We start from the raw sequence: 11,792 nt of genomic DNA on the forward strand, positions 1-11,792 counted from the left end.
TGAAAATAGAAACATTATATTTTGGGGAAGGAGAGGGCCATCCACATGGATCACTAACCCTTCAATTTATGTAGACAAAGGGGAAGTTGCGGAGTCATCACCATATGAAATGGTCCACATAATTGCAACAATTCCATTAGAACATTAAATATAAGAAGGATAACATCAATCACATCAATGACTACCTTAGTTGGCCCTTGATTGTGGTACCAAGCACTATTGTTAACTCTTGTGGGCATGAGACTTATGGAAGACCATAAATATCTGAAAATGAATTAGAATTCATTATCACCTATAAAATTTTGATGGATAGAAATCCAATTCTAGAATTTTCCACCTTTAAGATTGATTATTGTGTCATTTGGGAAAACTTTGTGTTCCTTTAAGTGAGCATGCCAAGTTGATTTGGGAGGTGCATTATAGCTAGGTTGCAAGACACTTTGCTGTGGAAAATACAATGGAAGTACTAGAGAAGTATTTTTATTGGCCAAATCTCTAACAAGATGTTGAAAATATATATTAGATCCTACATTGTTTATGCCATCACCAAGCCATCCATTAAGAAGAAAGACTTGTACACTCCCTTTCCCAATCCTAATTGGCCTTCGAACATAGTTACCGATCAAACGAGAACTATTACCTCAAAATGGGTACTCTAGCCCAAAAAACATGAAAAAAAAGATTGAAAATGAAAAGTGTTGATTGTGGAATAACTATTTTTTCAGGGTAAAATTTCAAAAAATTTAAAAATGGAAATAAAATCCAAATTTTTTTGTGCAAAAAACACCGTGAAAATGAAAAGTGTTGATGTTGGAATAACGTCTCTTTTTACTGGGTAAATTATCAACATCTTTTAGCAATGATGTTAAAGATAAAATATAATGGCTCTAAAAAACCTTAAAATTCCAACAATAGACATAACATTAAAGATAAAATATCAAAAGTCTTAAAATTCCAACGATTTTTAGGCATGGTAGTAAAGATAAATTATCATGTCTCTATATAACCTTAAAATTCCAAGGATGACATTAAAGATAAAATATCACCTCTATAAAAATCCTTAAAATTCCAACAATTTTTAGCCATGGTGTTAGTATTATTTTAAAAAATTATTACCATTTAGTTTATATTAATTTATTTTAATTTTAAGTTTATCATATTAATAACAATTTATTAAATATAATGTCTTTTTTTATATAATGTATTGGAAACACTTCATTTATGATGAATGAATAATTTTACAACACAAGTGAATTCATATGCGATTTTGGAGTTTTTGATACTCTCTGCATTAACAGATTTGTTTTTTTGGAAATTTGTGTCAATATCTTATTTTTAAAGAATTTTAAGATTTTGAATTTTGCAAATTATTTTTTAAAAACTATATTTCATTATTGGGAAATATATATATATATATATATATATATATATATATATTAATCTCATATATTATAATAATAATTTAATATTTAAATTTAATTTCTTTTGAGTTTAATAAATCAAAAATAATAAAATATTAAAGATTATGCCAAAAACAATTGTCGTTTCAAGAATCCTATCGACTACTAAGGAAGTACACTATCAACAAAAAAATGTTCTCCTAGACTTGTTACTTCTTCATATTTTTTATTTTGACATATATATCCAATCAAATATATTGAGAATATGAAAACATTGAAAATATAAAAACTAAAAACAAAAACAAAAAAAAACACACACACAAAAAATAAAGAGAAATAATAAGTAAATAAAAATATATATTTTAACATAAAAATGTAAACGATAAAATAAAATTAACTTATAAAATATCGAAATTACAAAAAAGAAACATAAAAAATAAATAAATAACATTTAAAAAAAAAACATAATTTAATAAAATAATTTAAAAATAGACGAAAAAAAATAAAACAAATCATAATATTCATGAGATAAATTACAAACAAACAAACAAACAAAAACATTAAAATAAAATAATAAACATGAAAAAAATAGAATAAAAAATCAAAAAATAATACATATATATAGAGAAATAATTATAAAAAAAATTAAACTTATAAAAAAAAATCAATAAAAAATAGAAAAAAAAGATAGATAAAAATGAAGAAATAAAAAAAAAAAAGAAATTATTTAAAAAAAATTAAACAAATAAAAAATAATAATTAAAAATATTGAAAGTAGTAATTAAACACATTCAAAATAAAAAGACATTAAAAGATTATAAAAATAAAAATTAAAAAAAAAAATTATTAAAAACAAATCTATTAAAAATAAAAAAGCAACATAATAATAAAAAAGCAACAATAAAAATTAAAATTAAAAAACAAAGTCATTTAAAAAATAAATTCTCATTTAAATTAATTAATATATATATATATATATATATATATATATATATATATATATTAAAACAAAAAATTTAGAAAAATTAAATTGGAAAAAAAATAATAATAAATGAAAAAAAATGAAATTGGCTCACCCCGCGGGGCCTGGCACCGGGGCGGGTAGGGAAATTTATGATAATGTGATTTTGGACCATGGTTGACCATGATTGAGCACAATTGATAATATTTGACCATGGTTGCTTTCCATATTTAGAAAATCTTTGTCACAAACCCATACTAGCAATATTATAAACCTAAGGGATTAATAAGTCCAACAAATTAATACTAAAAATCGAAGGGATTAATAAACCTAAGGAATTTATATTATATACCCAATGGATTTTAAACCCAAGGAATTTATATAAAATCCTAGGAATAATATTAAAAACCATATACCCTAGGAATATGAACCCTTGGATTAATAAACCCAAGGGATTAATATTGTGAACCCAAGGTATATAAACGCTAAGATAAATATTATAAACCATAAAACAAACATGGTTGACCATGGGTGATTTTAATTTTGAGACAATCCTTGCCACAATGCAAATATGGACCATGGTTGAGCATGTTTGATGATGGTTAACCATGGTTGATTTTCATATTGAGCCAACCTTTGTCACAATGTCACATTGGACCATGGTTGATTATGGTTGTCAGAATGTGATGCTGGACCATTACAAAATATTAGAAAAAATGTGACCATGGTTGATTTCATATTGAGAAAATCTTTGTCACAATGCAACACTAGATCATGGTTGACAATGGTTAATGATGGTTGATGATGGTTGAAAACATTTATCACAATGCAACATTGGACCCTGGTTGACCATGAATGACCATGGCTAATGTTCATATTGAGACATTCTTTGTCACAATGTGACGTTGGACCATGCTTGACAATGGATGACCATGGCTATTCACCATGGTAGATTTTCATATTGAGACAATCTTTGTCACAATGTGACGTTGGACCATGGTTAACCATAACCAACCATGGTTGATCATGATTGATGATGGTTGACCATGGTTGATGATGGTTGACTATGGTTGGCATTCACATTGGAAAAATATGTCACAATGTGACTGGACCATGATTGAACATGATTGATTTTAATATTAAGATATTATTTGTCACAATGTGACGTTGGACAATGCTTAACCATGACTAAGCATGGCTGACCATGGATAACCATCATTGAACATGATTGAAAATGGCTGACCATTGTTGACCATGGTTGATTTCCATATTTAGACAATCTTTGTCACAATGCAACATTGGACCATGGTTGACCATAGTTGACCATGGTTTACCATAGTTGACCATGGTTGACCATAATTGACCATGGTTGCCGAAATGTAACGTCAGACAACGAGAAAATCTTTGTTACAATGTGACCATGCTTATTAACCATGGTTGAGCAATAAAAGTTTATCATGATTGATTTTCGTATTAAGAAAATCTCTCTCATAATATGATGTTGTACCTTGGTTCGACATGGTTGATATTCACACTCAGAAAATCTTTGTCACAATGTGGCGTTGGACCATGGTCCACCATGTTTGACCAATATGGACCATGATTGACCATGGTTGAACATGACTGACCTTGGTTGGCCATGGTTGACCATGATTTCTTTCCATATTGAAAAAATCTATGTCGCAAACCCATATTGGCATCATTATGAAGCCAAGGGATTAATAAACCCAAGATATTAATAAACCCAATGCATTATAAACCCAAGGGATTTATATTAAACCCTAGGAATAATATTATAAAGCCTATCAATAATAGTATACCCTAGGAATATGAACCCTCATATTAATAAACCCAAGGGATTGATATCATAAACACAAAGCACTAATAAACCTGAGGGATTAATACTACAAACCCAAGACAATAATATAACCCCGATGGATTAATTTTGTAAACCCAAGCTATATAAAACCTAAGATAAATATTATAAACCCCAAAATAAACATGGTTTACTATAGTTCATTTCCATATTGAAACAATCTTTATCACAATAAGATGTTGGACTATGGTTGGCCATGATTGATTTTCACATTAGGAGAATATTTCTCAAAATGCGACATTAGACCCTAGTTAACCATGGTTGAGCATGATTGTCAATGGTTAACCATGGTTGATTCTCATATTGATGCCATCTTTGTCACAATGTGACGTAGGACCAAGGTTGACCATGGTTGTCACAATGTGACATTGTACCATAAGACAACATTTTACACAATGTGACCATGGTTATTGACCATGGCTGACTTTCATATTGAGACAATCTTTGTCACAATGCGACGTTGGACCATGGTTGACATTTGTTGGTCATTGTTAACCATCATTGACCATGGTTATCCATGATTGACCATGGTTGATTTTCACACTAACCATGATTCACAATGACAGACCATGGTTGACCATGATCGATTTTAACATTGAGACTATCTCTATGATAATGCGATGTTGGACCATGGTGGACTATCGTTAACCAAGATTGAACATGGTTAACCATGGTTGATTTTCATATTAACAAAATCTTTGTTACAATGTGACGTTGGATCATGGACGACCATGGTTAACCACGATTATAAACCCAAGGGATTTATATTGAACCCTAGGATAAATATTATAAACCCTATGAACAATATTATACCCTAAGAAGATGAACCCAAAACACCCAAGGGGTTGATACTAAAACCCAAAGGTCTAATAAATAATAATAATAATAATAATTTATCAAATCTTTATAAATAAATATTAATAATTAAAAATAGTCAAGTTTTGCAAAGTAAAAATGTATTTTTGTTTTGGCAAGTGGACTAGTGCTATAAATATCATATTATGTCTTTATTATCGGTTATTAGAGAAATATCTACAATCCAATAAAAAACCATTAAAGAGAAATTCCAATTTGATTTTATGTAAGTCCAAATCTCACTAATTCCATAACATAAGAGGCTTTAGAATATATTAAATTTTAATATTAAATTATATTAATTTTAATTATCTTATTATTATTATAATGAATAAAAATAATAATTAAAATCTTAAAATCTTTTACTTTTAATTTCATTACAATTATGAAGTATTTATTTTTAGGTTTTATTATCTTTTAAGTTACAATAAAATGAAATATCAAAGGATTCTATCAAAATTAATTTCATTAGAATTTTAAAAATTAATTTCATTAGAATTTTAAAATTTTCTATTAATATTGTTTTTGTTATTTAATTTCATTATCTTTTAAATTATAATAAAGAAAATTATATAAATTTTTTATCAAATAATTTTTATTATAATTTTAAAATATTTTAGTAATTATATATTTATGTTTAAGTTTCATTATCTTTTAAATCATAATGGGAGGAATAATTTATATAAATTTTTTATAAAATTATATGTGTAAAGGAAATTTTTTAAATATAAATATACATTTAATTTTAAGTTTTATTCTAATTTGTTGTTAATTATATATAATCAAAATTTTATTATTTTCCTAACTATACTCATTTTGATTTATATTTTTTAATTTCCTTTTGGAAAAAATTAAATATTTTATATATTTTAAAAATTGAAAACTTTTCTTTCCATAGTGTTAATAAATTAATATTTTCTCAATACACATGTGCGATTTGTTTTTAGTAAATGTTGGATAATTTAATAAATAAATTTATAACCATATTTAAAAAATATTAAATAAACTTATTAGTCCCTGCCATCTGGCATCCGGCAGGGACTATAGTGATCGATAGGACCCCCACTTAGCATTACTTGACCCCTGCGTTTCTCTGTTATACGCTGGTTATTACAAAGTTTTCAAACGCTGGATTAACGCGCTGTGCCGGATAACCAAAGTTTTGTTTCTAACTTAACTTTTGCCATCTTATTTGGCCTCTTCCCGAGGCGGAAGAGGCCCGACCATAGCTTAAATTCGTTTTACACGCCTGCTGCATTCCGGCTAACCGTCAACGGGTTGTTTTAATGTTAACATTAATTCGTGATCTCATAGATATACAAAAAATAAAACAAGTGCCATGGTTATGCATGGGATACAGGTGGCAAACTAATATTGAAACTGTTCTGTTCATATTGAAACTGTTCTGTTCATCTTCGTCCGTGGCCACAGCTATGAAGCCCATCCAGTACTCCACAGCTTCTGCACAGATCCTTGTGAAATCTACTGCGTCCCTTGTTTCTTCGATGAGACCTTGAGGCCTTTGGGTGTGGTGAATAGTTACGTAAACACCTACGTGCCACAGCTCACTTCAAATACTTTATGTGAAAGAATTACCTCTTCTTCGACAATAGGTTCAACCGAAGGAATCGAAAATGGAGGGAACGGGCTCTTCTACTTTGAGCGAGGCCTACAATGAAAGTTCGCCCATCTCTTGAAAAGCTCCCTACTTCACGGTATCAGGTACTTCAATCACATCTAGAAATTTCAGTTTCTGTTTGACTTAAATAAGTACCGCCATAGTTCGTTATGGTCGTCTATAAGCGTATGGGCAAAGATGAGTTACAAAACGCCGTTATTTTCATAGAAATAAACGAAAATTGAAATTTCGAAATCTATTCTAAATCTCAAAACCTAGACTGCCTCACATTTTTCAACTGTCTTCAGCGCAATTCTTTCGAAGGTTTTGGGAACGACGAACCAGATATTCCCGAAAGCAGGTCTGAATGATCACAGCAGCATCTTGGGGAGACAACTCCTTCTGCTGTGGCTGCTGCTGCTACTGCTGCTCCCACCGCCTTCTTCAAGTGGAATGACTCGGATCTTAGCATCTGAAGACTTGTTATCATTGATAACAGTATATTTTTCAACTCGAATGGTTTTGAACTCCCCCTGCCGCGCTCCAGGAATTGTTATTGTGATGGGATCGGTGACTTTATTCTTAGATTCTTCCCATTTGTATGAAATCTTGCCCTTCACACCATTATCCCCCTTCCATTCTTGCTTTAAGGACTTCTTCACAGTACATGCACATGGCAGTGGCTTTGCTTTTTCAGGTTTAGTTTCCTTCTTGGCCTTCAAATCCTTGAGCTTTTCCACACTCATCTCCATCGTTGTCATTCGATCAGCCAGGTCCTTCACGAATTCATCCCTGCGGAACTGAGCTTTCTCTACTATTCTTTGAATAGCGAATGAATCCCCACGTCCTCCTGTGATCTGTCGAAACCTGCGAATGGTTTTGTGAGAAGGAGTTGTCTCCATCTCCATTGCTATACGATCTGTGCAGGCAAAGGTGAAGGGCTCCTTCTCTATGGCCTTCTTCACATTCGAATTGAAATCGCAGAGCCATTTCTTTCTGATGGCAAAGAAATCATCATCCAATGGAAAAGGATTCCACTCTAGGTCTAGGTCTGCAACCATCGATTTTTCAAATATGCGTTTGTGGGTTTCTTCAATCCAGGAAGAGGATGGACTTGAGTAGTAGTATTCCAACCAGCTACAGTGCCCGGGTTTCAGGTTTCAATCTCCCTGATGACAGCTGTTAACCTGATGCCACCTTAGGTGGCCTGCTGTATAGCTTGCATGTGTTATGCTAGGGAGATAGGTGTTAGGCACATGGCCATCATGTAGGGCCCACAAGGTGGATAAAAGTTTCGACTTTCATTTTTATTTTTATTGACATCGGTTGATTTTCTTATTTTTATTTAATTTGAAATTTGATGTTGCATTGTTGTTTCTTAGTTGAGAGCTGGTACAGTTGAGAGCTTACTTTTGTTGGCATGTTATGAATCTGTGAAGGGGCGGACAAGCGGAGGAGGATCCGGCCATAATATTGAGATACATGTAAGTATATTTTCTTGCTGTGAAAGTCATTTGGTATTTATTTGTTCTTCATCAAATCCTTGAGGGTCACATTTGCCAGGTTGGGTTAAAATTCCTGTATTAAATTCTGTCATTTCGTTGATTATGTTTTGCTGCATGTTCGTTTGGTGGGTTTCTGCTGCTGCGCCCATTCGGGTTAATTTCCAGCTTAAATTTGTATTGGGCTTATTGAATTTGGGTATTTTGAAAAGTCATTTTAGATTTTTACCTGTTTTCATTGTAGTCTTTGCTTCCATGAATGCTGTAAATGCGTTTGACTGATAGGCTTATGATGATTTTGGAAATTGAGCAACTTGTTGAGCTATTTGTGCGTGGCTTTGGGGCAGAGGGGGAGTGGGGTGGTGTGAGTTTTCTATTGTCAAATTTTCTTGTTTTCAGGGTTTGCTAAGGGGGATTGTAAGAGGGATGATGCCTTCGTGCTGGTGCTCTAATGGCAGTGCTATCTTATCTGGAATTTTTCTCCAGCGGTGTTCAGGTACAGTCGCAAAAGTTGTATTTTATTAGCTTTTGTTTATATAGGAAAATTTAATCTTATGTTTGAGTCTGCTCTTGGAATGCACTAGAGGGTAGCATTGTCCACTGCTGCAAACATTTGCAAGAAGATTCCATCTGATGCAGCGGAATTTGTAATGGATGCTGTGCCAATATTGACAAATCTTCTTCAATTTCATGACTCAAAGGTAATCTATTTTTTGCATATTCTCCTTTCATATTTAACGTAGGAGTGCGTTTATAAAGATGGCATAGTGTTAAATTTATATTTGTTTGTGTTCTGTGTTCAATTTTTATTGATCCTTTGAAGGTTTACCTTGAAGTACATTTCCTCCTCTGGCCAATGATAAATATTTGTTACGCAGGTGGTCGAAGATGCATGTATTTGTTTGACTCGGATTGTAGAATCTTTTGCCTCTTCTTCTGAGAAATTAGATGAACTCTGTAATCATGGCTTGGTTACACAAGCAGCAAGACTTATATCTGTCGGTACTTCTGGAAGTGGCCAGTCATCTCTTAGTACATCCACATATACGGTATCAACATAAGTGACTTATTTGTTAAAAAAATTGGAAGGTTCTGTTATAACTTATTGCATGGTCTCATATTATCAATTGGTTTGCAGGGTTTGATTAGGATTCTATCTAAATTTGCTGGTGGATCTTCTTTAGCTGCCAAGGCACTTCTTGATCTCTCCACGGCCCGCCCTCTTCATGCATCGATAAGGCAGGAATAGGCTGCTTCAGAGGCTTACAGAAATGTTGAGTCTCATTGTCTTCATTCTACATATTATGTTGGTGCTTGTTGGCATAGTTTATTTTGGGTTTACATAAATCCAAGTTGCAGAAGGGCAATCAATTGAGATGTTTTAGTATCCGTGGCCCTCGAACTTGAACCTCTCAAACTACAACAACTATCACTTTGGCAGCCGTGTTTCCCCAGCTAGTTATCAGTGTTCATACATGCAATAATTGTACTTTTGTTTGTTAAGGTATTTTCATGGCTCTTCAGGATTTGTGAATGTAAATGCCTGTATGGGATGAAATTAGTGCTGTAGACATGCGCTGTAGACATGCATAGTTGTTTAGGAAGCAAGAGAACGACCTGAGATGACTATTGCCATTAAAAAAAGCTAAATGCCAAGTGCCGTTTGCAATTTGTGGTTTTGTAAGAAATCTTTAGGCACATGAAAACTTGGGGAAATTTGCGGCTCTCCAAGTTAAAAATCAGTTACCAGAGTGACCCCTCCCCCCGCAATCCACTTCTGGGCTGGTTTGTCAATCATGAAATGAAGCTTTCGGAGTTTCCTCTCCTCTCCAAGCCTTCCTTTCCAAGATTGTATAGCTGTATTGAATCTATAGGGCAGGGGCAGTTCCTACGCCATGATCCCACCACGCCCCGCCCTCTTCATGCATCGATAAGGGAGAGCAAAGACTTCTTGAAGTGAAGAGGGCTTCACTTCACTTTATCTCCCGCCGGAATAGGCTGCTTCAGAGGCTTACAGAAATGTTGAGTCTCATTGTCTTCATTCTACATATTATGTTGGTGCTTGTTGGCATAGTTTATTTTGGGTTTACATAAATCCAAGTTGTGGCCCTCGAACTTGAACCTCTCAAAATATGGAGCCTTGGTAGGAGTTAATTCATTATAAGGGTTTATTTTAGCTGTACCCTACACTCTCAGTTTAATTATGAAGACATACGACCACTGTGTTAAGATTTAGGGTTTTTACCCATCAAACCTTAGTACCGCTATCACTCTAGTTTTCTCTAGCACTGTATTATTACTTTGATTCTGTAATCTCTAAGCATAGAATTATTGTTTTCGGTTATAGTCCAAGATTTTTGACTCGGTTCCATTTGGGCTTTTTCCCTTGGACAGATTGAAATCGTGTCACCGTAGATGATTGCTTCAGGTAATACCAGTAAGTATATTCTTGTTTTTTTTTATCTGGATTTTAAATTTCTGAAATCTGTATCTTATGCAAGCTTCATTTTATGACTACGATTATACGTATGATTTCTGGGGGAAAGTTGTTCAATAAAGGTTGATTTTTGACTTCATGAGGACCTCAAGAACTAAATAGCTTCTTTTCTTTTCAGGTCGGAACTTCTCTATTTGCTCAAAACCTACACGATTCTCTGTGGATGACCTTTTGAACGTATCAGTCCTGTGTATGACTAAACAAGTCTTGAAATTGCTATCATTGCAAGTCTCTCTGTAGTTCCCAGAGTAATATTGTCTTGTAGATAATAGATGTCAAATTAGAGAGGACTGACGTTCTTGAATCTCTATATATTATAGCTGATATATTTTTACTTTCTTTTGGCAGCCATCTCTACTGAAGAAGAAAGGTTATGGAGCATAGTAAGGGCAAACTCAGCAGATTTTAATGCATGGACTTCTCTTATTCAAGAGACTGAAGGTTTTGGTGTTGATTATTTGCTTACAGTTCTTACAGCTGTGCCTATACCCTTGGAAGGGTAAAACCCTCTTCCTTTCTTTGTTATTCCAATTGGTATCTGGGTAGGAGTTAATTCATTATAAGGCTTTATTTTAGCTGTACCCTACACTCTCAGTTTAATTATGAAGACATACGACCACTGTGTTAAGATTATTGACCCATACTTTCTTTATTTAATATTGGGATTCTCCATGTCTTGTAACAAATGTTTTATATTTTTTATCTTCGAAATTCCTATTCCTATTCTTTAGGGTTTTTACCCATCAAACCTTAGTACCGCTATCACTCTAGTTTTCTCTAGCACTGTATTATTACTTTGATTCTGTAATCTCTAAGCATAGAATTATTGTTTTCGGTTATAGTCCAAGATTTTTGACTCGGTTCCATTTGGGCTTTTCCCTTGGACAGATTGAAATCGTGTCACCGTAGATGACTCCTTCAGGTAATACCAGTAAGTATATTCTTGTTTTTTTTGATCTGGATTTTAAATTTCTGAAATCTGTATCTTATGCAAGCTTCATTTTATGACTACGATTATACGTATGATTTCTGGGGGAAAGTTGTTCAATAAAGGCTGATTTTTGACTTCATGAGGACCTCAAG

General features: G+C 32.9%; 1 protein-coding gene and 1 pseudogene across 1 annotated transcript; one reads left to right on the forward strand and one right to left on the reverse strand.

Annotated features, from left to right (window-relative positions):
• Positions 1-7,004: 7,004 nt before the first annotated feature.
• On the reverse strand, positions 7,005-7,771 carry LOC149145017 (uncharacterized; annotated as a pseudogene).
• An 880-nt stretch (positions 7,772-8,651) lies between these two features.
• Positions 8,652-9,461, forward strand: LOC149145018 (E3 ubiquitin-protein ligase UPL3-like). The gene is made up of 4 exons (XM_089452337.1): positions 8,652-8,708; positions 8,797-8,913; positions 9,091-9,261; positions 9,351-9,461. The coding sequence occupies exons 1-4, from the start codon at positions 8,664-8,666 to the stop codon at positions 9,459-9,461; spliced, it is 444 nt and encodes a 147-aa protein (XP_089308463.1). The 5' UTR covers positions 8,652-8,663.
• The last annotated feature ends 2,331 nt before the right edge of the window (positions 9,462-11,792 follow it).

Source organism: Pinus tabuliformis, chromosome X (assembly GCF_031772625.1).
Source record: "Pinus tabuliformis cultivar Carrire ecotype Pingquan chromosome X, CPIR1, whole genome shotgun sequence".
Taxonomy (NCBI): Eukaryota; Viridiplantae; Streptophyta; class Pinopsida; order Pinales; family Pinaceae; genus Pinus; species Pinus tabuliformis.

What these genes read in the sequence shown, in the direction of transcription:
- LOC149145018 (XM_089452337.1), top strand. Translation starts at nt 8,664, where the DNA reads ATGGCAGTGCTATCTTATCTGGAATTTTTCTCCAGCGGTGTTCAG. An exon ending in TTCAATTTCATGACTCAAAG is followed by an intron (nt 8,914 to 9,090) that starts GTAATCTATTTT and finishes TTTGTTACGCAG; the next exon opens with GTGGTCGAAGATGCATGTAT. An exon ending in TTAGTACATCCACATATACG is followed by an intron (nt 9,262 to 9,350) that starts GTATCAACATAA and finishes ATTGGTTTGCAG; the next exon opens with GGTTTGATTAGGATTCTATC.